The following is a 26845-nucleotide window of genomic DNA, read 5'->3' on the forward strand; positions in this document are numbered from 1 at the left end:
TAATGATGGGGGGAATGATTTATAATAATAATAATAATAATAATAATAATATGCCATTTAGCAGACGCTTTTATCCAAAGCGACTTACAGTCATGTGTGCATACATTTTTACGTATGGGTGGTCCCGGGGATCGAACCCACTACCCTGACATTACAAGCGCAATGCTCTACCAATTGAGCTACAGAGGACCATTTATAAAGGGGGGATTTATAAAGAGTATCCTAAGATGATGTAACATATTTATTCAAATAAGCAGACAGATGTTGTTCTTAAATACAAATGTTGTTCATCCATTTGCCATTTTTTATGAATAGGTTTCAATATGTTCATTGGAAACTTTAAAAAAGGCAATGGTAGTAGTGTAAAATAGAGCAACATGGCTTGAGTAATAAAAAAACTATACATAATCTATACTATTATTGTCTACAATGACCCCTAACAAGGAGTATGTGATTCCCAGTCACACATTTCTTATGGTGTTTATGAGAACAGACAGAAATCCAACATTTCCCACGAGGAACACAGCAAAGACAATCTTTCTGAATCGAGATACCTGAAAGAAATTGGAGTAAAAATAAAATCACTGTGGGCAAACTTATTATAAAGAACAACACTTCTCAAAAATATAAGAACATTTTTTATATAATTGATACATTTGTTTCAAGCTTACCTTTCTCTGTCTCTCATTATCCGAGTGAGTACCCAGAATCTTTTCTTCGTCCTCAGCAAGAGTCCTCCCTGTACAGAGGTTAGAGATTTACCACAGAGTTCCAGTATTCAATAGAATACATGGAGATATTTGGCTCTGTGTGACTAGTACATCCCTGAAAATAACTATTTTATATACATTTAAACCTTACGGTAAGAGAAATATGCAGACCCCAATTACTGTAATCAAGGAAGACATCTCAACAAGTGAAAACTGATTTTACCTGATTGATTTTACATACCCACATCAAGTCTGTCGTTATAAAGACTAGTGTTTTTTTGTTGACATTTAAACCTGCTTAGCATTCCTGCCCACGCACCAAACAATTCGTTTTCAATTCTCTTCTATGCTTAATGGAATCAGACTGTGTAATTGATTTGTTCCCTCCAAGCAAGACAACATTGATTATTAAACAGTCAAATAATTGCATTGTTATCAAAGGTCTAATTCAGCGGTTCCAGAACCAGGGACATATTAAAAGTTAACAATTGTTGGAAAGGATAGGAAGTGGGAAAGAAAATAACAACACGGAGAAGGTTGCCATTGTCAATAAGAATGTATTCTTAATCGATTTACCTGAATAAATACATCTAATTAAAATGAAAAGAAAGCAACCTGTTACGATGACCGCTTTACTGTGGAACTCCAGTAGCAGCTCTACCAGGACTCCCCAGACTACGCAGCCCGCCAGGACACCAGTGGACCAGGGGCCAGGGAGAAGCAAGGCCTGCTGCTGGATACCTAGGAAGATGGCCACAACTACAACAGGAGAAATACTGGGGTTATGATTGACAAGGTAGAGAAGGTTGTTGCAATCACTAGGTTTGGATACACCATTGTTGCTGTCGTAGTCATTGTACTAAACATTGTTATTATTGTTGGCATCATTATCCGTATATCAAGATAATAATAATCTTCATCATCATGTCAACATTGTTATGTTAGGATTAAGATGAACATCTAACCTGCAAGTATCCGTGCAATAGTGCCTGTTCCCAAATGCATCCAGTTGAATATGTACCTTCTGTGGAAAGACAGTAAAATACAGCACAGTTGATTCCTGGATCCTGCCACACAATATAGATAGCTAATGTGTTTGACGTATCTCAGAAACTGATCACTGTAGGAGGCTTTAGGTTGTACCGTGAGGAGTCTGTGGCAGGTCTGAGGAGGGCCATTATAGGCTGGATAAAAGATAGAGCCATGACAGTACAGCCCAGGTAAGGGTGGGAGCCGGCATGCTGATGGAGACAGTGCAGAGCAACAGTATTACACTACTATTACATTACAGCATTAGACACAGTAGAGGTGAACAACACTATAGGTATCTGAGCAACACTAGAACAACACTACAGGAACCTCTGAACAACACTATAGGTATCTGAGCAACACTAGAACACTACAGGAACCTCTGAACAACACTATAGGTATCTGAGCAACACTAGAACACTACAGGAACCTCTGAACAACACTATAGGTATCTGAGCAACACTAGAACAACACTACAGGAACCTCTGAACAACACTATAGGTATCTGAGCAACGCTAGAACACTACAGGAACCTCTGAACAACACTATAGGTATCTGAGCAACACTAGAACACTACAGGAACCTCTGAACAACACTATAGGTATCTGAGCAACACTAGAACAACACTACAGGAACCTCTGAACAACACTATAGGTATCTGAGCAACACTAGAACACTACAGGAACCTCTGAACAACACTATAGGTATCTGAGCAACGCTAGAACACTACAGGAACCTCTGAACAACACTATAGGTATCTGAGCAACACTAGAACACTACAGGAACCTCTGAACAACACTATAGGTATCTGAGCAACACTAGAACAACACTACAGGAACCTCTGAACAACACTATAGGTATCTGAGCAACACTAGAACACTACAGGAACCTCTGAACAACAATGCAGTAACACTACAGACGAAGATAGAGAGGAGAGGATCAAATCAATGGATCCAGAAGTCCCTGGAAATAACAAGAATTGAACTGGCACACAAGATAGAGTCAGCCTCTCAAAATAAAATACATCTTGGAGTTTTTGTAGTATACTAAATTATAATTGGTCTTCCAGCTGGCTCTGTAGCACTTGAAGGGAAGGGTGACCTCTAAATGGGGAGAATAGCACAGAAATGAAAATATGTATTTTGGCAGGAGGCAAAGTGGACAAAAATTTGACAAATTAAAAGCCTTCCTTAAAAAGATAAACGGGTGCAGATAATTTCAACCATTGATCAATGTCATTCCAACAAATGATTGTTCTCCCATACATGCTTACGCTGAAGGAATGAAAGTTATTCAGCATTGTAAGTCAGTGATAATTGGTTCCTTGGCTTCACTACAGCACTCAACATTCTCTCTCTTGTCCTTCTCTGTCCAGCAGGGACAAAATGACTAAGGCAGACAGACAGCTTGGTGGAGGAGGCAGCATGACAGAAAAGGGAGAACATGACACACTGCTGAGTGGTGATGATTCGGTTCTAAGACAGACATTCAAAGAAATCTGATTCAAAGAAAGACACACAGGCACTCAAGCAGCCAAATTATAAAGATACAATATATGGCCAGCCAGGCAGAAATACAGACATACAGATGGAGTGACTGACTGCCAGATGTGTAGGGTGTGGTGTTGACTAAGGGAGGTATTCCAGTCTTACCCTGCTCCAACCACCTCGGTAGATGAAGGGTAGTGAGAATCCCACACAGGTTAATAGCACGGTCAGGATCATCAAGGCTCGGTGCACCTGTAGAGACATTCACAAAATACTACATCACCATCACGAAAATATGGTTGAAATAACAGTTGTTTTCGGGAGGAAATTAGAAAGATAGTGATGGCTAATGCTCAAACAACAAGCCTTAGAATTAACCAAATATATTAATCAAGACATAACACTTTAAACAAAGTCTTTACCTGAAACCATAGCCTGCGTCCAAATAGTGTTGTTTCTGGCCAGTCATGTTTGAAGTAGCGTGCGATGATGACCCCTGTGGTCACTGTCGTCATCCAGGCCACAAGCATAAACACACCTGGGGATACAGAGGGGTATACACTTAGTTCTCTGTGTTTGTATGAGCCAGACATATACTGAAACAAATGTATGGAACTTAGTGTTAAACGCGTGTTATATTAAGTAATGAAATGTATGTATTTGTTGCAACACTTCCTATTCAAACAAGGCAGGTCATAAAAGGCTTATCTTTCTGTAAACTACAGGCTTACCATGGAACTTAATGAGCAGGGGAGACCTGGAGCCAGCTAGATCCTCAGGGGGTCCTGTGATGACGGTCTGATGAGTGGATATCAGAGGCTGATGGTCATGTCTATGGATCACACCTTAAGATGGATGGATGAAGATAATGTCTATGTTCGTTTTTACAGAGTCTGGCACCAACACTAGATCCAGCACTGCCAGTTAAGCATTGTGGTAAATAGATGTTGGAACAATTTACCAATGTTTTATTATTGGCACGTGATTCACACACACATTCACATGGCGGGTATGACTACTGTACTAGATAACCACAGCTTAAACCAGAAAACCCACGTACAAAACAGCAGTGAGCTCGTTCAAAACACTTGGCACAGCTTAGCCCACACCTGAGTCAACAATGAGGGGTTGAGGTCAGGAATGTTTAATCTAACCATAGTAGATGTCAAGTTCAGAACCAGCATCTACAATATATATCTGGCACAATAGGAATAATCAATCATACTTAGGAGACTACAGTATTATAAAGTATGTGATCAAAGGCTGGTAAACAAATAGGAAAAGCATGACAAAGACACATGGTCATACCATCTCCAGCCCTCCCGTGGGCTATGAACAGGAAGTAGCTCTGGTCCAGGCTGAACCTGCTCGCAATCTGACGGGGGAGGAGTATGTCTCTACGGAAACGACACTGGATGACCCCATCTGCCAGCTGCCAAGCTGTGTCTGACAGAACATTCTAGAGAGAACACAAAAGGTCATAGGTCAAAGATCAGTTAGGTACTACAGATGTCAATCTATGAAACAACCATCTAAAACAAACAACAAGCAAATAACACAACAACAAAAAACATCTACAGTCACAAAACTGTTATTTCATATTTTTATCAGAACTTTGCTAAACATAAATTTTGTGTACCTCAGAGGCCAATTCAGGGTGAGTTCGGCCGGAGACATAAGCAGCATTGATGTCCACACTGTCCCCATCTCTCACACACAGGTATACATCATCATTCCCCTACACATAAATACACAAAACTCAAATGAGTTACAATTATATTGTAAGGCTTCATAAAACAAATCTCACTGTGCATATGCCATACTGAAATACCATATCATTTAAGTCCACACAAGCTCCAAGTGGTTATAGAATCCTTCTTTGGTAGGCTTTCTGGGGTCATACCAACCATATATTTGTCCAGCGACAGGGCGAAGGACAGGTATCCATCAGCAGGTCCACTGAGCTCAAACAGCACAGTCCGCTCCTCTGGAGTGAAGGAGAGGAAAAAGCACAGAGGGTCTCTATCTGGGTCGCATCCCACAGGGTCACGCAGACAGGACTTACTCCTACCACACCCCTCTGAGCTGAACTGAGGGAGAGGAAGAGAGAGAGGAAGAGCGAGAGAGAGAGGGTTAAACTTTCCATCACCTATCATCAGCCATAATAATCATCCACAGCCTGTCGGTCAGTGTAAACATTATGCTGATTCATCCTCAGTCTCTTCTGTATATACTTAGAGAAAATCCTGGTGGTGAGTGACTCACAGGTCTGGTCAGTACAGACAGAGGTGTAGTCACAGCAGCAGTAGTGGAGGTGGGGGTGGGGTTTGGTGGTGGAACCCCTGTCGCCCCGTTCAGAAACACCACCGGCCCTGGGATCTGCACCCAGTAGACTTTATACTTCTGCACCACTGTGGCCCTGAAACAACAATAGAATGATAATAACATGGTCATTTAGCAGAAGCTTTTTATCCAAAACAACTTACATAACTGTCAGCATTGATAGTGAGTAGTGACATTCTGATTCAGTACAACATCAACAACACATTAGCAATAGAATGGAAAAATAGGACATTTAGAGATTGGCATAGTGAGAATAAAGGAGATAATTACTCACATAAATTGGACGCTCGCTGGGGGGTTTTTTGGAGCCTCCCACAAGGCCTGTATCTCTGTCTTCTTGGATTTGCTGGTGTGGCTTACTGCAGATCCCTTCAAAATGACAGGGTTGAGTATCATACAATAAACCTCTCTCACACAGTAATAACTCTATTGAGGTGTGTGGCTGAGACAAGTAGCATCTTGTCTGTTTTAATAATGATATGGCTGGTGAAGGTTGTTGAAGACGGCATGATATTCAAACGCAACCGAATAGTAATTCCAGGCAGCCAGAGCTTTACAATACTTAGCTTATGCTTCCAACAATCATGTAGTATGTATAGAGGTCGGGTAACATCATCTCTACCTGTGTGTGGCCACAATGTAGGAGCTGTGACTCAGAAGGGTTGAGGAGGCTGAATGATCCAACAGCAGGACCGTCTGGGTTCTCAGCATCCCTCGCTTCAATCAGGAAACCTTTGAAGGAGGTGCTCCCAGACATGGGAACAACCAGTAAGGTCACTGGTAATAGAAAGAAAGAAAAAAACTCAGACATTTGTATTTTTCCATTGTCCCAACCCAACAAATATAAAGTAGGCTACCTGTGATATGGTCACCAGGGCTGAATGTGGGTTTGTCCAGGGTGATGTTATAAGGAGCAGGTTTAGAGCTGGAGTCATGGCCATGCTGTGGCATCATATCTCCGCATGCCAGAGACACTTTTCCATTGGCGAAGCCAAAGGCTGTATTTATTAAACACACAGCCACCACCACTAACAGGAGATGTGGACCCGGCATCTGGAAAGACAAAACAATACAGAGGTTATAATAAAGGTTATACAAGTTATAAAGATGGCGTTTTATGAGAGTCCAGGGTCATACAAAATACTGTAACTGACTAATGGGATTTTTGGTCATGGGTAGGCCTCTGCTTATTCTGCTTCTCAGCTAGCTTGCCATTTTTATTTATTTTATTTTTTACAAAAGACAAAATGATTCTTAGGCTACTCAATAGCTCACACATAGGCCTACAGTATTGTGCCAGAGAGGATGGAAAATCATATTGACTTTCTTTGATGGTGCTTTATAAAGAAAGTGGGAAGAGGACAATGTTAGTTGACTTCCGATTTAAAGTTGTGTGAGTATGCGGCCTATCGCCGGCCTTGCACAGTGTGGGCATTCCATTAGGCCTAATTAGGCTAATGTCTCCCTTTATTCTCCTGCTATTGCATTGGTTTGATTGTCTACGTGTTCCTTAAATCTATGCCCATACGTTACCTATTATGCTGGAGGATTACCCCAGTATTTATAACATTATCACCATTGTGGTCGGAGATATGCAAGGAACCATTCACCTTCACCTTGCTTTGTTTGGTTGACGCTCACAGTCATATCAATAATTGCTCTCACACAAGCATTTGATTTTCAAGGTCAGCTAATTATTATGCCTTTTGCAGTATTTAAAAGTAATGTATTTCTAACTGTATAAATGCAAATCGATAGATCATTGTGAGAGAAAAGAATGGGTGTGTCCAATAGAGAGCCATAGTAATGGCGTCTTTTTGTAGGCACTAGCTCTGCGATGGTTCGTTTAACAAAACCTATGGGGAAATTAATGGTTTTTGGATTAACGCTGAAAATAACGTCTGTGGTAAACACAGGCTTAGGAGATCTTATACTTTTTGTTCTATGAGATAATCTTCATCAGCTAATGTCACTATTTGTGAAGCATTTATTTAATTCAGAAAACACAATGCACATAAAGGCTTCATAATTCATAAACGTCATGTTAACTGACTGATATTATCTCATAGAACTAAACGTGTAAGATTTTTGTTAACCTCAGACCTTATATTTTTCCCCCATTCAATTTCCCCATAAGAATGGCTGAATGAACCAGATGTAACTCATTTAAGGTTTTTAGGACTACAAGCTGGCGAGGTCTATGTATACCCAGTTTCAAGGCACCAATTTTTGTGCAGGGGATTAGTTTCTCCCGGTTTGTTATTTTGAGAATATAAAATGTATGAGCTCTGCATTATCTTGTTCTATGCTGATACATTTATGAATGCCATTATTTTATTATAAGTGTATTGCCAATCTGTATTTAAGATGTCAAATCTCTGGAGTAGTGACTTGGTATGACCCACTCCTTGTAAGAGGGTTAACTGATATTTTTTTCAGACCTAGAGGAAGGGGTTTCCATTTTCCCTTTTTTTGTATCACCAAGTATATTGGATTGTACACGATAGGTGGCAGTAGGCACCTCTAACGTTTGTAAAAAGACGAAGAAGGTAGTTCACTGTAAAGAGTATTTGCTAGCCAGTTATAACCTATTCTAGCTTTTCTAATTTTCTTGGATCAATTTGGTCAACTGCCTACCACTAACACCTTGCTGTTTCATTTAAGGACATACTGTGACTGATTGATTGTTTTGGTCATGGGTTGACTATTAGGTTTAGGTTTTTATTCTGTTTCTCAGTTAGCTTACCATATAACTATTTGTATTATTATTTTAAGACTATTCTTACTCATCAGCTCACACTCACATCAGTAATAGCTGGTGTTTTATTAAAGGCCCAGTGCAGTAAAAAACGTGTTCCTGTTTTTTTAATTATGTTTCCACACTATGAGGTCTAAATATAAACTCTGAAATTGTGAAATGATAATAATAATAATAATATGCCATTTAGCAGACGCTTTTATCCAAAGCGACTTACAGTCATGCGTGCATACATTTTTTTTGTGTATGGGTGGTCCCGGGGATCAAATCAAATCAAATCAAATTTTATTGGTCACATGCGCCGAATACAACAGGTGCAGACATTACAGTGAAATGCTTACTTACAACCCTTAACCAACAGTGCATTTATTTTAAACAAAAAAGTAAGAATAAAACAACAACAAAAAAGTGTTGAGAAAAAAGAGCAGAAGTAAAAATAAAGTGACAGTAGGGAGGCTATATATACAATAGAATAAAGTGACAGTAGGGGAGGCTATATATACAGGGGGGTACCGTTGCATAGTCAATGTGCGGGGCACCGGCTAGTTGAGGTAGTTGAGGTAATATGTACATGTGGGTAGAGTTAAAGTGACTATGCATAAATACTTAACAGAGTAGCAGCAGCGTAAAAAGTATGGGGTGGGGGGCAGTGCAAATAGTCCGGGTAGCCATGATTAGCTGTTCAGGAGTCTTATGGCTTGGGGGTAGAAGCTGTTGAGAAGTCTTTTGGACCTAGACTTGGCACTCCGGTACCGCTTGCCGTGCGGTAGCAGAGAGAACAGTCTATGACTAGGGTGACTGGAGTCTTTGACAATTTTGAGGGCCTTCCTCTGACACCGCCTGGTATAGAGGTCCTGGATGGCAGGGAGCTTTGCCCCTGTGATGTACTGGGCCGTACGCACTACCCTCTGTAGTGCCTTGCGGTCAGAGGCCAAGCAGTTGCCATACCAGGCGGTGATGCAACCAGTCAGGATGCTCTCGATGGTGCAGCTGTAGAATTTTTTGAGGATCTGAGGACCCATGCCAAATCTTTTTAGTCTCCTGAGGGGGAATAGGCTTTGTCGTGCCCTCTTCACGACTGTCTTGGTGTGTTTGGACCATGATAGTTCGTTGGTGATGTGGACACCAAGGAACTTGAAGCTCTCAACCTGTTCCACTACAGCCCCGTCGATGAGAATGGGGGCGTGCTCAGTCCTCTTTTTTTTCCTGTAGTCCACAATCATCTCCTTTGTCTTGGTCACGTTGAGGGAGAGGTTGTTGTCCTGGCACCACACGGCCAGATCTCTGACCTCCCTCCCTATAGGCTGTCTCATCGTTGTCGGTGATCAGGCCTACCACTGTTGTGTCGTCGGCAAACTTAATGATGGTGTTGGAGTCGTGCCTGGCCATGCAGTCATGGGTGAACAGAGAGTACAGGAGGGGACTGAGCACGCACCCCTGAGGGGCCCCCGTGTTGAGGATCAGTGTGGCAGATGTGTTGTTACCTACCCTTACCACCTGGGGGCGGCCCGTCAGGAAGTCCAGGATCCAGTTGCAGAGGGAGGTGTTTAGTCCCAGGATCCTTAGCTTAGTGATGAGCTTTGAGGGCACTATGGTGTTGAATGCTGAGCTGTAGTCAATGAATAGCATTCTCACGTAGGTGTTCCTCTTGTCCAGGTGGGAAAGGGCAGTGTGGAGTGCGATAGAGATTGCATCATCTGTGGATCTGTTGGGGCGGTATGCAAATTGGAGTGGGTCTAGGGTTTCTGGGATTATGCTGTTGATGTGAGCCATGACCAGTCTTTCAAAGCACTTCATGGCTACAGACGTCAGTGCCACGGGTCGGTAGTCATTTAGGCAGGTTATCTTAGAGTCCTTGGGCACGGGGACTATGGTGGTCTGCTTGAAACATGTTGGTATTACAGACTCAGTCAGGGACATGTTGAAAATGTCAGTGAAGACACTTGCCAGCTGGTCAGCACATGCTCGGAGTACACGTCCTGGTAATCCGTCTGGCCCTGCGGCCTTGTGAATGTTGACCTGCTTAAAAGTCTTACTCACATCGGCTACGGAGAGCGTGATCACATAGTCGTCCGGAACAGCTGGTGCTCTCATGCATGCTTCAGTGTTGCTTGCCTCGAAGCGAGCATAGAAGTGGTTTAGCTCGTCTGGTAGGCTTGTGTCACTGGGCAGCTCGCGGCTGTGCTTCCCTTTGTAGTCTGTAATAGTTTTCAAGCCCTGCCACATCCGACGAGCGTCAGAGCCAGTGTAGTATGATTCAATCTTAGACCTGTATTGACTCTTTGCCTGTTTGATGGTTCGTCGGAGGTCATAGCGGGATTTCTTATAAGCGTCCGGGTTAGAGTCCCGTTCCTTGAAAGCGGCAGCTCTACCCTTTAGCTCAGTGCGGATGTTTCCCTGTAATCCATGGCTTCTGGTTGGGGTATGTACGTACGGTCACTGTGGGGACGACATCATCGATGCACTTATTGATGAAGCCAGTGACTGATGTGGTGTACTCCTCAATGCTGTCTGAAGAATCCCGGAACATGTTCCAGTCTGTGCTAGCAAAACAGTCCTGTAGCTTAGCATCTGCGTCATCTGACCACTTTTTTATTAGCCGAATCACTGGTGCTTCCTGCTTCAGTTTTTGCTTATAAGCAGGAATCAGGAGGATAGAGTTATGGTCAGATTTGCCAAATGGAGGGCGAGGGAGAGCTTTGTATGCGTCTCTGTGTGTGGAGTAAAGGTGGTCTAGAGTTTTTCCCCTCTGGTTGCACATTTAACATGCTGGTAGAAATTAGGTAGAACGGATTTAAGTTTCCCTGCATTAAAGTCCCCTGCTACTAGGAGCGCTGCATCTGGATGAGCGTTTTCCTGTTGATTAATGGCCTTGTACAACTCATTCAGTGCAATCTTAATGCCAGCATTGGTTTGTGGTGGTAAATAGACAGCTATGAAAAATATAGATGAAAACTCTCTTGGTAAATAGTGTGGTCTACAGCTTATCATAAGATACTCTACCTCAGGCGAGCAAAACCTTGAGACTTCCTTAGTATTTGATTTTGTGCACCAGCTGTTGTTTACAAATATACAGAGACCGCCACCCCTCGTCTTACCCGAGTCTGCCGTTCTGTCCTGCCGATGTAGCGTATAGCCTGCTAGCTGAATGATATCATTGTCGTCGTTCAGCCACGACTCCGTGAAACATAAGATATTACAGTTTTTAATGGATCGAACCCACTACCTTGGCGTTACAAGCGCCGTGCTCTACCAGCTGAGCTACAGAGGACCACGATCATAATGCCCTTTTTGTGTAAGAGCTGTTTGAAAAAAAGATCCTGGAATTTTAGCCTGTTCAGGTGGGATGGAACTTTTGGCCCACTTCATGACGTCACAATGTGATCTGATTATTTAAGTGATAATGGCAGAGAAGCCAGTGTTTGGAGGATATATTGGCACGGGTGTTGTTAGGCCCGAGATGAAGTCGAGACTGGCCAATAAAACGAAAAGATTAAGATGGGCAGGCTTTTTCTTTGCAACTCTGCCTAGAAGGTCAGCATCCCGGAGTCGCCTCTTCACTGTTGACGTTGAGACTGGTGTTTTGCTGGTACTATTTAATGAAGCTGCCAGTTGAGGACCTGTGAGGCGTCTGTTTCTCAAACTAGACACTCTAATGTATTTGTCCTCTTGCTCAGTTGTGCACCGGGGCCTCCCACTCCTCTTTCTATTCTGGTTAGAGCCAGTTTGCGCTGTTCTGTGAAGGGAGTAGTACACAGCGTTGTACGAGATCTTCAGTTTCTTGGCAATTTCTCGCATGGAATAGCCTTCATTTCTCAGAACAAGAATAGAATGACAATTTTCAGAAGAAAGTTATTTGTTTCTCGCCATTTTGAGCCTGTAATCGAACCCACAATTGCTGATGCTCCAGATACTCAACCAGTCTCAAGAAGGACAGTTTTATTGCTTCTTTAATCAGCACAACAGTTTTCAGCTGTGCTAACATAATTGCAAAAGGGTTTTCTAATTATCAATTAGCCTTTTAAAATGATAAACTTGGATTAGCAAACACAACGTGCCATTGGAACAGAGGACTGATGGTTGCTGATAATGGGCCTCTGTACACCTATGTAGATATTCCATTTTAAAAAATCAGCCGTTTCCAGCTACAATAGCCATTTACAACATTAACAATATCTACACTGTATTTCTGATCAATTTGATGTTATTTTAATGGACAAAAAAACTGCTTTTCTTTCGAAAACAAGGACATTTCTAAGTGACCCCAAACTTTTGAACGGTAGTGTATGTTTCAGTATGAACATCTCCACATGGCCCATCTTCCCTATAGGCCTAGGCCTACATTAAAATGCAATCAAAATGCAAACAATAGAGTTCTAAAAATTTCAAATGTTTTTGTTTTGTCGCTGATGCTATGTGTCAGTGTGAATAATGTATCATATTTCCCCCCTTTCAGGGGTATAACATTACAATTGTATATTTTTTTGTAAATCGACTGAAGTGAATGAACCTACAGCAGCCAAGGTGATAATGGCTGGGGTGATTTTTGCTTGTTTCTGCTGTTCTCCAAATAGCATTGTAAAGTTGTTGTTTTTTATTGTATAGAAATGCAGTAAATGAAACAAAATTTTAAAACTCAAACCCTACGGCCCTGGCACCAAACCAGTGTCTACATATCTTAAAACAGCTCATTTCTATGAGAAGAAAGGTCCTATAAAATGCTCCTCTGTGTCATCACGGGGGAGGATTAAACGTTTAAAAAAAAGTGATTTTCAAAACCTGCAATGAGTTTCTAGGAAGAGGGTTCTTGCTTCCCATGATGTAGAACTTGAAAAGTGGTGGACTTGCCCTTTAAAAGGAAAAATCTACTCAAAAACGGTTTATATTTTCTTCATTAGTCCACTGTTGATACAGTCCCAAAATGTTTTGCATGTCAGCAGTCAAGTTTTCAAGACATAGGATTTTCAAGAAGCAAAGTGTAATTTGCCACGTCACCATTTACAATTGGTTCTATCAGTCTGTTACAGATAAAGAAGAACTGAGCTGGCTGTTACAGATAACAACAAGGAGTATTCTCATGACTTGCCCAAGAATGTACTCTTAAGGAGGCTACTCTTACTCCTTAAGGTCCAATGGCCTTATATGTTATTTTCAGAGGTAGACTGGCTCTGGCACCCAAAAACTATCTATACGTGAATCAATTCTCAATTGCAATATGGTTCTAGAAACCTAAAGCCCTTTACTGTCATATCACATCAAAATAATTTCACAAATGCAAAATATACACTTACTGTACACTGTTCTAACCGGCTTCATCACAGTTGCAGCCGACACTATTTATTCAGTTACAACACACTTCTGGTGGCCTTCTTCCATTACACACTGGTGTTTGGAGCATGCTAGATACAGTGCCTTCAGAAAGTATTCACACCACTTGACTTTTTCCACATTTTGTTGTGTTACAGCCTGAATTGAAAATGTATTAAATAGAGAATTTTTTTTGTCACTGGCGTACACACAATACCCCATAATGTCAGTGGAATTATGTTTTTTTTTTTTATTACAAATTAATAACAAATGAAGAGCTGAAATGTATTGAGTCAATAAGTATTCAACCCCATTGTTATGGCAAGCATGGACTCCCTCTGTGTGCAATAATAGTGCTTAACATGATGTTTGAATGACTACCTCATCTCTGTACCCCACACATACAAATATCAGTCCCTCAATCGAGCAGTGAATTTCAAACACAGATTCAACCACAAAGACCAGGGAGGTTTTCCAATGCCTCAAAAATAAGTACACCTATCGGTAGATGGGTAAATATAAGAAAAGCAGACATTGAATATCCGTTTGAGCATCTTTAAGTTATTATTTACACTTTGGATGGTGTATCAATCCACCCAGTCAAATCAAATCAAAAAATTGTTGTCACATGCGCCAAATACAACAGGTGTAGACCTTACCATGAAATCTTTACAAGCCCTTAATCAACAATGCAGTTCAAGAAATAGAGTTAAGAAAATATTAGCTAAATAAACTAAAGTAAAAAATAAAATAAAAAGTAACACAATAAAATAACAATAATGATGCTATATACAGGGGGTGTGTAAATAGTCCTGGTGGCCATTTGATTAATTGGGGGTAGAAGCTGTTAAGGAGCCTTTTGGACCTAGACTTGGCGCTCTGGTACCACTTGCTGTGTGGTAGCAGAGAGAACAGTCTATGACTTGGGTGACTGGAATCTTTGACAATTTTTTTGGGCCTTCCACCAAGGAACTTGAAACTCTCGATCCACTCCACTACAGACCCGTCGATGTGAATGGGGGCGTGTTCAGCCCTCCTTTTCCTGTAGTCTACGATCAGCTCCTTTGTCTTGCTCATGTTGAGGGAGAGGTTGTTGTCCTGGCACCACACTTCCAGGTCTCTGACCTCCTCCCTATAGGCTGTCTCATCATTGTCAGTGATCAGGCCTACCACTGTTGTGTCGTCAGCAAACTCAACGATGGTGTTGGAGTCGTGCTTAGCCACGCAATCGTCGGTGAACAGGGAGTACCAGAGGGGACTAAGCACGCAGCCCTGAAGGGTCCCCGTGTTGAGGATCAGCGGGGCAGATGTGTTGTTGCCTACCCTTACCACCTGGGGGCGGCTCGTCAGGGAGTCTAGGATCGAGTTGCAGAGGGAGGTGTTTAGTCCCAGGGTCCTTAGCTTAGTAAGGAGCTTTGTGGGCACTATGGTGTTGAACACTGAGCTGTAGTCAATGAACAGCATTCTCACATAGGTGTTCCTTTTGTCCAGGTGGGAAAGGGCAGTGTGGAGTGCGATTGAGATTGTGTCATCTGTGGATCGGTTGGGGGCAGTATGCAAATTGGAGTGGGTCTACTATCACTACAAAGTGTATCACTACAAAGATACAGGCGTCCTTCCTAACTCAGTTGCCGGAGAGGAAGAAAACCGCTCAGGGATTTCACCATGAGGCCAATGGTGACTTTAAAACAGTTACAGAGTTTAATGGCTGTGATAGGAGAAAACTGAGGATGGATCAACAACATTGTAGTTACTCCACAATACTAAACTAATTGACAGAGTGAAAAGAAGAAGCCTGTACAGAATACAAATATTCTAAAACATGCATCCTGTTTGCAACTTTTTGTCCTGAATACAAAGTGTAATGTTTGGAGCAAATCCAATACAACACATTACTGAGAACCACTCTCCATATTATCAAGCATAGTGGTGGCTGCATCATGTTATGGGTATGCTTGTAATCGTTAAGGACTGGTGAGTTTTTCAGGATAAAAAAAACAGAATGGAGCTAAGCACAAAATCCCAGAGAAAAAACTGGTTCAGTCTGCTTTCCACGAGACAATGGGAGATTAATTCACCTTTCAGCAGGACAATAACCTAAAACACAAGGCTAAATCTAAACTGGAGTTTCTTACCAAGAAGACAGTGAATGTGGCCGAGTTACAGTTTTTACTTAAATCTGCTTGAAAATCTATGGCAAGACCTGAAAATGGTTGTCTAGCAATGATTACCAACCAATTTGACAGAGCTTGAAGAATTTTGAAAAGAATAATGGGCAAATGTTGCACAAGCCAGGTGTGTAAAGCTCTTAGAGACTTACTTAGAAAGGTGATTCTAACATGCATTGATTCAGGGGGTTGAATACCTATATATATATATATATATATATATATATATATATATATATATATATATATATATATATTTTAGTGTTTTATTTTTCATATATTTTTTTACAAATGTTACAATTTTCTTCCACTTTATATTTAAAAAATCTATATTAAACCCACTTTGTAACACAGCAAAATGTGGAAAAGTCATGTGGTGTGAATACTTTCTGAAGGCACTGTAGCTAATTAACAATGGTGGTCGCCTGTCTTCCGTTTGTTTGTCTTCCGTAAACACACCCTGTAATATGGAGATATGGCCATGTGGGAACACTAACCCTAACAAAGGTGTGTAGTAATTTAACCTTTTTTTTTTTGTTATTATTATTTCTCGATGATATGAAAGATACGTTCCCAAAACCGGAACGCAAGCGATCCGTTTTATTGTTCAGAACAAGCATCCGGGCTCTTAACAAAACTTCAGAAGACACTATCGACAATAGGCGCTAAAGGTAGTTAGCGTTTATGAATGGGTTAGCTTACCATTTAACTATTTGTATTATTATTTAAGACCAAAAACATATCATACTCACACTCACAACAGTAATAGCTTATTGTGTTTTATTAAAAAGGTGGGAAGAGTGTATGCACTCACTAACTGTAAGTCACTCTGGATAAGAGCGTCTGCTAAAATGACTAAAATGTAAAATGTAAGAGGAAAATGTTAGTCGACTTCCCATTTACAGTTAGTTGGTTCTATCAGTCTGCTGCAGATCAAGAAGAACTGAACAGGTTGTTACAGAAAACGAGTGTCCTCATGATCTACTGTAGTGGCTGTTTGAACTACTAGCTTACTGTTTTTCTAGTTATAGCCTACAGGTCCCAGTAGGGTACATTTAACAATTTATTCAAACATTGTTCAAATATATAAATATACATTTAGACAAATACATAATGTGTAGAGCAATAGCCTACAATATGTAGGGAGGGGACCTATTTTAGCTTGGTTATTATGTCATTGAACCTTCTTTTTACATATGCATTGAACTCACACTGTCAATAATAGGCATAATTCTAACTAAGCTAAATTTGGCATTAAATATTTATTCAGATAATCTAATTCTTTAACATAATTGTTGATAAGTGATTCCATTGTATTCTAAATGTGGTTCAAAATGGCATTTCCTTGTCATTGACAGCCCAAACTTAGGCCTACATTATTGACAAATAAGACCAAAGCGAAGATTCCTTTGGGTAAAATCTGAATGTGGAGGATGGATCATACTAACCTACTGTGCTTACCTGCACACACACCACTGTCAAAACAAATATTTTCTTATTGAGTGTGTTCCCCAAAACTAAAGAATCCAAAACATTTTGCAATGCTCTCTTATAGACGATTTAGTGTGAAGAACAGTAGGCTATATTACCTATTTCAGGACAGTAAGTATGTTTATCTATTTCACTCTTTAAAATGTAACTGAACTTACCTTGTCCCACTCAACTCTTCCTTGTCTCAACTCTTGAAACCAAATTCAAGTCCGTCAGCAAATAGCCAACGAAAAGGGGGACTATCCTTATTCAAAGGGAGTGTTGATTGGTTGAGGAGATATAAAGGCGAAGAGTATCTATTATATTGACAAGAGAGCCGAATGACCGCTCTAACAATGGAAATACATGTGCTCAATGAATGACGGCAGGCGAGATCAGGTAGGACCATTCAAGCCAATGAGAGGGCAGATAAGCATATGAACAACAGGCACAACCTAAGTAAGACCTTGTCTCTTGACAGTTCATTCAAGGTTTTGTATTCTGATCATGAAATATTGTAGTCTGTCTGGCTGACACGCGCGCTTCGCGGAGCAGTGCAGAGCTGTTGGGAAGGAAGTTGTCAAGGAAGTGAGTTTGTGTTTATACAGGACCTCCCGCCCTCACTTACCGTCAACCAATCATGTCAATGCGGAGCTATATTAAGCCCTCCGCATTGTTACAACATTTGAGAGGCGCATGGCGATTCAGTAAGGAGCTCAATTTGGCCTATGTGCGCCTTCTGGATACATCGCAATTGCGTCACACCATCGACCAACTTTTTCGGATCAAGCATAAGTTGGCTCTTAGCCTAGACGATAGTGCAGATCAAGCCCACTATCTTAAGAGAGGAAGTGTAAGAGAGAGGCCCAACTCGGCGGAAAATTTGTCGCCCTCCAGATCGTGGCGTTTTTTTCGTTGTTTCGCAACCAAGCAATGAGTTTTTGTATGGAGGTGAATGAGTTTCGAATTTGGTCAACAACAAAAAAAGAATGGCTTGTTTGCTACGTGAGGTTTATTTGATCGAATAGACGTTTTGTGATATTTAAGTTATTTCGAGTGTACTGAGAGATATCTCGAGATGGCTATGCATATTCATGTCATGAGGCTAGTAGCATAGCATCTCTCTATTGAAGACAGGTATTTGACGTCAACAACCCTCATCGAATATTTAAAGTATTACAATAATGAGATATTTCCACCAATCCAAAGAAAGGATGAGCGGGAGCTACAGCCCGCCGCCGCTTTGTGGACAACGACTCACATTTTTAGGGCTGATAGATATGTATCTTGTCAGTATAATCCACAATCTTTAGCGATCTATAGCTATAGTCTATACTTGATGTTCATTCCCTTGTAATACACTCGTGTCCTTCATGGACCTGCTTGTACATAAAGCATCTTGCATTCAGGCCGCAAAGGCATAATTTTCCTCCTTAACTAGCTTTAATGGTGAGATGGTGGAAAGAAACAGGGAAAATATGCGTAGGGTGTAACTGCATACTATTGTCCCGCTTTGCCAACCATAAAGTAGGACAGCATGGAGTAGGAAAAGGGGGACAGTCTTCTAGGCTTTTCCAATAGAGGAAGGAGATCCAGTTTACATTAGGGTTAGGCAAGGCTCTGGTTCTTCATGTACTATATCCTGTTACTTTTCTTGTAGTACTGTTATTTTAGTGAATTGTATTGTCATTGGGGTACAATTAGGATTATAATAATGGTGTCCCAGTCTACTAAATACCAACTGAAAATAAGTTTTTGACTCAGTGTACACAAATGGGTGTGTCATACCTCCTGTGAATATGATGTCAAAAATATTTTTGTGTGTGATTAGGAAACATCTTGTGTATTCCAGAAATTGATCATGTGTTGGGCTAATATGTTGGATAGATGTCGAAAGAGGTTACAGAAGACATAAATGCAAAACGTGTCCCACTTATTCCGAATTCACCCTACTTTCTTTATGAAACACAATTTTCCACCACCATTTTCTGACAATTTAGGATGTTGCACGCTGTGTTCAGGCAAGGGTGTGCAACATCCAAAATTGTCTGAAAAATGCAAGCTAGCAAGCAAAGCTAAAGGGATTGCAAACGGGTTAGCATAACTAGCCTAACATTTTATTTTATTTTCAATATTATCTAGCAGGCTAGCATTTGAGGCCACCAAACACGCTGGGAACGTATTTCCCCCAACGTTATAATGAAAGGGTGTCTGTCACTCCCAAAACACAAGTTTTCTGGAGACTTGTGTGCGGCTTCCTGATGAGGTCACCCACTGTATGTGCTTTTGGTAGGCGCCTAGGCTGAGCTGCGTTCAGTTCACTTGAACGTTTGCTATGAAACACCTGCAAATATACTGAACAAAAATATAAACACAACATGCAACAATGTCAAAGATTTTACTATGTTACAGTTCATACAGTCAATTGAAATAAATACATTAGGCCCTAATCTGTAGATTTCACATTACTGGGCCATGGGTGGGCCTGGGAGGGCATATGCCCACCCACTTGGGAGCCAGGACCACCCACTGGGGAGCCAGGCCCAGGCCCAGCCAATCAGAATTCGTTTTTCCCCACAAAAGGGCTTTATTACAGACAGAAGTTACACGTTGTCTGCGGTTGTGAGCCCGATTGGACGTACTGCCAAATTGTCAAACAGGGAAATGGTTCCAATCATTTTTCAACCATTCATTTTTTCAATAGGGGATTTTAGAAACACTTAAAATAAGGGCTGCGTTTCCTGTAGGCTTACCCTGGCGTGATGTTTTGATAACCATATAAATCTCTCTCGGACAATTAATTAATACATTAATTTAACACCACAATGGCACGTGAAGGGTATAGCGTAAAGATTAGAGAGTTGCCACACCCCCTGCCACTAAAACAGCTTGGGTGTATTCATTACGGAAACCGTTTACCGTTTAAGAACCAAGGGGAAGCAAACAGAGCAAAGTTAGAGTTTCTATTGGACACATTCAGGTAGGTCCCTCCCCGTTTCGTTCCGTTTGCTTCACCGATTCTGTTGCAAAACGTTTCCTCTGTTGCAAAACGTTTTGCACAGAAACCGTTTACTTCAAACGGAAAAAGTTTTGCAACGAAAACGAGAGTTTCTATTGAAAATACAGGTAAGTCCTTCCCCGTTTTTTTCAGTTTGCGCTGTTTGCTTCCGTTTGGTTCTTAACGGTAAACGGTTGCCGTTTCATGGCGTAATGAATACACCCCTGATCCTGAGCACACGGAAAAACAAGGTGATTCTCCTTTATCAAAGAAACATGTTACTATTATATTGCAACCATTGTAACATGTACAATCGTTCATAGTTACAATGTGTAGTTTCTTCTACCAGGGCTGAATATATAAATAGAACTCGATATTTCAATACAGCCAAACAGTGATGGTGTTATTTTTAATAAGAGATAAACTATTATTGAACTTACTTATGATGAATGTGGACCCCAGGAAGAATAGCTCCTGCTTCTTCAACAGCTAATGGGGATCTGGATAAAATCATAAATGTTTGTTTTATTTTCACAAGGCATAAACAGGAATACAAGCGACATTTATAGGCTAATGCTTTTCTTTACGTTTAGAGAGAGACATTTATGAATAGGCCACAGTGGCCAGTTATGTAAATATGAAACCCATGTACACACATACATTCACGTAGGCTAGCCTAGTGTATAAACGGTGTGCTGCATGATAGCATGTTCTCTCACACGGTGGCGTGTAGGAATCTGGGGGCACCGCTTCCTGCTTGAAAAGGACACCCTAAAAAAGGAACGTCAAAATGGTTCGGAGCAGACAGACCAGACTACTGTTCCTGAATGACATGGAGCGACTAGAGAGGACTCTGTTCCGACTAGAGCAAGGTATGTAGGCCATGGCCATTCGAATCCTGGGCAACTTCACATTTGCAATGGCACGTAATAGAAGCAAGAAAACCAAATGTCTGAATGTACAAGTCCTGCGAATTATAGGCTATTGGAAGTTTGTCATTATTAGACAATTATGTTTTTGTTTTGTTTCTTGCATTTGTAGAGTGTGACTCAGCTCAACATTGCTATCTTGCTTTTACTTTACCCCCAGCAGGGATATTATTCCTGCTGTTGAAAATATAGACATTGAAATGCACATGTAGTTAATGGGGGAATGGTAGGCTATGGCATAGGCTGAACATTGCTATTCATTTGACACTTGAGTGAAGTAGCCTATCCTGAAATATTCTAGTGAAAAGTTTGCAGCTATAAATGGCAAGGGAAAAGTCCTTGTGTTCTCTGTGGTTTACATTTACATTTTAGTCATTTAGCAGACGCTCTTATCCAGAGCGACTTACAGGAGCAATTAGTTTAGCTGTACTGTTTGGCAAGATCAATCACTTGGACAGGCATCACTTCAGACATTGGATTTGTTTTAAAACTGTTTTAATGCACATTTGATTGGCAGGACACCATAACATCTGCCTATGTGTTTTCCAAGTGGACATTTTTGCATTAGGACATTATTAGTTAATGTATTCACATCAAATCCAGTCATTGTCCAGGGTGAACCTTTCTGATTTCACTGTAGACTCCAGCAGTGCTTTTAGTAAATATCCTGCTTGTGTATTACTTGTTATTATGTAAATATAATGACAGACTATTATTATTATTATTATTATTATTCTACTATCAGGCTTTGAGCTCCAGTTCCGGCTGGGGCCCACTCTGCAGGGGAAGCATGTGCACGTCCACACTAACTACCCTGCGGAGGGAGAGAAGTTTGACCGGCTTAAGTTCTGGCCTCTGGACTGGATAAACCCAACAGGGAGAGAGGATGACTCAGACAAGTACTGCAAACTGGACCTGCAAGTGGCAGGGTCCTACCAGTATTACTTTTGTGCTGGGTAAGAAAGCACTGTTTGTTGTTCAGAAGAAGTGTACACACATCTAGTTATTTGCAGGTGCAGGGTACAAAATAGATACCCGTTCACAAATTATGTGTTTCAAAAAATTATAACAAATAAATAACGGAAAAGTGGTGCGTGCATATGTATTCACCCCCTTTGCTATGAAGCCCTTAAATAAGATCTGGTGCAACCAATTACCTTCGGAAGTCACATAATTAGTTAAATAAAGTCCACCTGTGTGTAATCTAAGTGTCACATGATCTGTCACATGATCTCAGTATATATACATCTGTTCTGAAAGGCCCCAGAGTCTGCAACACCAATAAGCAAGGAGCAACACCAAGCAAGCGGCACCATGAAGACCAATGAGCTCTCCAAACAGGTCAGGGACAAAGTTGTGGAGAAGTACAGATCAGGGTTGGGAAAAGAATATCAGAAACTTTGAACATCCCACGGAGCACCATTAAATCCATTATTTAAAAAATGGAAAGAATATGGCACCACAACAAACCTGCCAAGAGAAGGCCGCCCACCAAAACTCACAGACCAGGCAAGGAGGGCATTAATCAGACAGGCAACAAAGAGACCAAAGATAACCCTGAAGGAGCTGCAAAGCTCCACAGCGGAGATTGGAGTATATGTCCATAGGACCCCTTTAAGCCGTACACTCCACAGAGCTGGGCTTTACGGAAGAGTGGCCAGAAAAAAAGCCATTGCTTAAAGAAAAAAATAAGCAAACACATTTGGTGTTCACAAAAAGGCATGTGGGAGACTCCCCAAACATATGGAAGAAGGTACTCTGGTCAGATGAGACTAAAATTGAGCTTTTTGGCCATCAAGGAAAACGCGATGTCTGGTGCAAACCCAACACATTTGACATTTTAGTCATTTTAGCAGACGCTCTCATCACCTTCGAGAACACCATCCCCCACAGTGAAGAATGGTGATGGCAGCATCATGCTGTGGGAATGTTTTTAATCGGCAGGGACTGGGAAACTGGTCAGAATTGAAGGAATGGTGGATGGCGCTAAATACAGGGAAATTCTTGGAGGGAAACCTGTTTCAGTCTTCCAGAGATTTGAGACTGGGATGGAGGTTCACCTTCCAGCAGGACAATGACCCTAAGTATACTGCTTATTTCTTGTTTGTTTCACAAAAAAATATATTTTGCATCTTCAAAGTGGTAGGCATGTTGTGTAAATCAAATGATACAAACCCCCCCCCAAAAATCCATTTTAATTCCAGGTTGTAAGGCAACAAAATAGGAAAAATGCCAAGGGGGGTGAATACTTGCCCAAGCCACTGTGTATAAGCACCTCATAATAATACATATTAATAATAACAAACCTGCAGGTGATTTTGGGGCTCAACCTCAATAGTCAACCCTTTTATCCCGTACACGTTATGCTATTGATTGATCTCGTTGCCTGTTGTATTGCCTGATGTGGTCTGTGTGATTCCCAGGACTGAAGAGAAGACCGGTAGTGGCTACATAGTGGTGGACCCAGTGCTACGTGTGGGTGCTGATAACCGTGTCCTACCCCTGGACTGTATCGCCATTCAGACATACCTGGCCAAGTGCCTGGGGCCTCTGGACAAATGGCAGGACAGGCTCAGGGTTGCCAAGGAGACCGGTGAGGGGCAGCATGGGATACCATAGCCAGCTGGCCAACGATCAGAAGCATGGCTATTGTCTTCATCAGTATAAATGGGTGTTTCTCATGCTCGGGTTACGTGGTCAGGAAAAACTCCTGACCTCACTCATAAATGTCACACTGTCACATATTTAATTTGGTTTAAATTGCTAAAGGAAATTATTATTTTTGATAGCACAGCAATTGTGTTTGCTCATTCTAAATCATGTGCCTGCAGTTCAAAAGTACAGATACTAACAAATACAGAGTTCATCTTTATTGATTCATCGTATAGATTGTGCTGCACGAAGAGTTGTGGTTTGGGGGATCCCCACACAGTGGTTGAGATCTGTTTGGTTATACTGGTGGTCGTTGACCCATTTCTAATATCTGCAAAAATATTTGCAGTGTTTGTCGTTTCTTAAAATCTGTCTGTCCAGACAGGCATTGGGTTCATTACAAAACATGTAACGTACCTATAGCATAATTCTTACTGTGGGTTCATAGATTCACATTTCTCATTCATAAAATTCTATTATCATAAACTCTCTCTCTCTCTCTAGGTTATAACATGATCCACTTCACCCCGCTGCAGAAGTTAGGGATGTCTCGCTCCTGCTATTCTCTGGCTGACCAACTGGAACTCAACCCAGAGTTCTCTCCTGAAGGGAAGAACTACACCTGGATGGATGTGGGCAACCTGGTGGAGAAACTGAAGAAAGAGTGGAACATGGTCTGCATCACTGACGTGGTCTACAACCATACAGGTATTGTTTTAGTATATAGTGCACTACTATGGGCCCTGGTCAAAAGTAGTTCACTTTTAAGGGAATAGGGCGTCATTTGGCGCACTCTACACATGAGCATCAGCTCACACACTATCTCGAACAGTAGGATGAATGCATTCCCATCTTGTGAATGGTAGGGTAGTAGGCTACGCATAGGGATACGTAACATACCTATCCATGCTGCCATTTATAGATACAGAGACAGCAGATCTCCTCTCTAAGCTCTTCAGAAGATAGTGTTTCATGAAGAGTTATGACTGTGACCTTCTGGGTACTGGTCCCAAGCCACGGTGAAGGCTTGCAGGACTGACTGATAGTGAAACATGGGTTAGCGAAGTCTCTTCTCAGATAACCTGGGTTTGATAGAAGATATGATATTTAGATATTTAGTAGCTCCCGTGTAGCTCCCTTTTTAAAATAGCCATAATACTCTTGATAATCTTTAGGACAGCAGGTGGCTTTAGTGTCCAGAATGTGCAGACCTTTGAAGAGTACATATACCCTACCTACAAATGCATACTTCACAAGTTTAGAATCCAACAGATAACATAAATATTTGCTTATAAATCTTTCATAGTCATGGTGTTGACCCATCATAAAATGCAATGGGGTAAAAATTAAGAGAATACCTGACTGAACATTTCCCATGTTTCTTACCCCGATCACTTTTTTTAAAAAGGTATTTTACCCACTAAAAAAACGATCGAGGTCTGTAGTGACACATCTAGCACTGCGATGCAGTGCCTTAGACTGCTGCGCCACTCAGGAGGCCCAATACAGGGTGTTTTTATACAGCAAAACAAAGTGACCAGCTTAAAAGGAAATGCATGTATATTTATCGAAATTATATAATGAACGTATTGCAGGGTCATGGTGACTCATGTCCTTCTAGTAGTCTAAAGGTTATGACAGAGAAACTGGTGCCAGGTTGTAGTGGAGTTTGACACCCATGGCATCTACTCAAGTACAGTGGGGAAAAAAAGTATTTAGTCAGCCACCAATTGTGCAAGTTCTCCCACTTAAAAAGATGAGAGAAGCCTATAAAATCCAGAAAATCACATTGTAGGATTTTTAATTTATTTATTTGCAAATTATGGTGGAAAATAAGTATTTGGTCAATAACAAAAGTTTCTCAATACTTTGTTGTATACCCTTTGTTGGCAATGACACAGGTCAAACGTTTTCTGTAAGTCTTCACAAGGTTTTCACACACTGTTGCTGGTATTTTGGCCCATTCCTCCATGCAGATCTCCTCTAGAGCAGTGATGTTTTGGGGCTGTCGCTGGGCAACACGGACTTTCAACTCCCTCCAAAGATTTTCTATGGGGTTGAGATCTGGAGACTGGCTAGGCCACTCCAGGACTTTGAAATGCTTCTTACGAAGCCACTCCTTCGTTGCCCGGGCGGTGTGTTTGGGATCATTGTCATGCTGAAAGACCCAGCCACGTTTCATCTTCAATGCCCTTGCTGATGGAAGGAGGTTTTCACTCAAGATCTCACGATACATGGCCCCATTCATTCTTTCCTTTACACGGATCAGTCGTCCTGGTCCCTTTGCAGAAAAACAGCCCCAAAGCATGATGTTTCCACCCCCATGCTTCACAGTAGGTATGGTGTTCTTTGGATGCAACTCAGCATTCTTTGTCCTCCAAACACGACGAGTTGAGTTTTTACCAAAAGGTTCTATTTTGGTTTCATCTGACCATATGACATTCTCCCAATCCTCTTCTGGATCATCCAAATGCACTCTAGCAAACTTCAAATGGGCCTGGACATGTATTGGCTTAAGCAGGGGGACACGTCTGTTACTGCAGGATTTGAGTCCCTGGCGGCGTAGTGTGTTACTGATGGTAGGCTTTGTTACTTTGGTCCCAGCTCTCTGCAGGTCATTCACTAGGTCCCCCCGTGTGGTTCTGGGATTTTTGCTCACCGTTCTTGTGATCATTTTGACCCCACGGGGTGAGATCTTGCGTGGAGCCCCAGATCGAGGGAGATTATCAGTGGTCTTGTATGTCTTCCATTTCCTAATAATTGCTCCCACAGTTGATTTCTTGAAACCAAGCTGCTTACCTATTGCAGATTCAGTCTTCCCAGCCTGGTGCAGGTCTACAATTTTGTTTCTGGTGTCCTTTGACAGCTCTTTGGTCTTGGCCATAGTGGAGTTTGGAGTGTGACTGTTTGAAGTTGTGGACAGGTGTCTTTTATACTGATAACAAGTTCAAACAAATGCCATTAATACAGGTAACGAGTGGAGGACAGAGGAGC

General features: G+C 41.4%; 2 protein-coding genes across 6 annotated transcripts in view; one reads left to right on the forward strand and one right to left on the reverse strand.

Annotated features, from left to right (window-relative positions):
• Positions 1 to 118: 118 nt before the first annotated feature.
• frrs1b (ferric-chelate reductase 1b) lies at positions 119 to 17842 on the reverse strand. The gene is made up of 16 exons (XM_041861896.1): positions 17452 to 17842; positions 6427 to 6622; positions 6192 to 6346; positions 5844 to 5938; positions 5492 to 5645; positions 5134 to 5316; positions 4866 to 4964; positions 4535 to 4685; positions 3958 to 4071; positions 3649 to 3764; positions 3392 to 3478; positions 1854 to 1951; positions 1676 to 1734; positions 1326 to 1469; positions 672 to 739; positions 119 to 554 (listed from the first exon to the last, which is right to left on the reverse strand). Exons 2-16 carry the CDS (start codon positions 6620 to 6622, stop codon positions 462 to 464), a joined length of 1812 nt encoding a protein of 603 aa, XP_041717830.1. The 5' UTR covers positions 17452 to 17842; the 3' UTR covers positions 119 to 461.
• A 131-nt stretch (positions 17843 to 17973) lies between these two features.
• Positions 17974 to 26845, forward strand: part of LOC121549916 (glycogen debranching enzyme-like) — a 38965-nt gene continuing 30093 nt past the window's right edge. For 2 of the 5 annotated variants that reach the window (XM_045210362.1, XM_041861895.2), the window contains exons 1-5: positions 20426 to 20521; positions 21004 to 21142; positions 21945 to 22155; positions 23623 to 23792; positions 24356 to 24559. In XM_045210362.1, the coding sequence (XP_045066297.1) occupies positions 21061 to 21142; positions 21945 to 22155; positions 23623 to 23792; positions 24356 to 24559 (667 nt within the window). In that variant the 5' untranslated portion in view covers positions 20426 to 20521; positions 21004 to 21060. Of the gene's footprint in view, positions 18224 to 20296; positions 20399 to 20424; positions 20522 to 21003; positions 21143 to 21944; positions 22156 to 23622; positions 23793 to 24355; positions 24560 to 26845 lie in introns of those variants that run through there. The other 3 variants (XM_045210360.1, XM_045210361.1, XM_045210363.1) reach the window with 3 other exon arrangements.

Source organism: Coregonus clupeaformis, chromosome 34, assembly GCF_020615455.1.
Source record: "Coregonus clupeaformis isolate EN_2021a chromosome 34, ASM2061545v1, whole genome shotgun sequence".
Taxonomy (NCBI): Eukaryota; Metazoa; Chordata; class Actinopteri; order Salmoniformes; family Salmonidae; genus Coregonus; species Coregonus clupeaformis.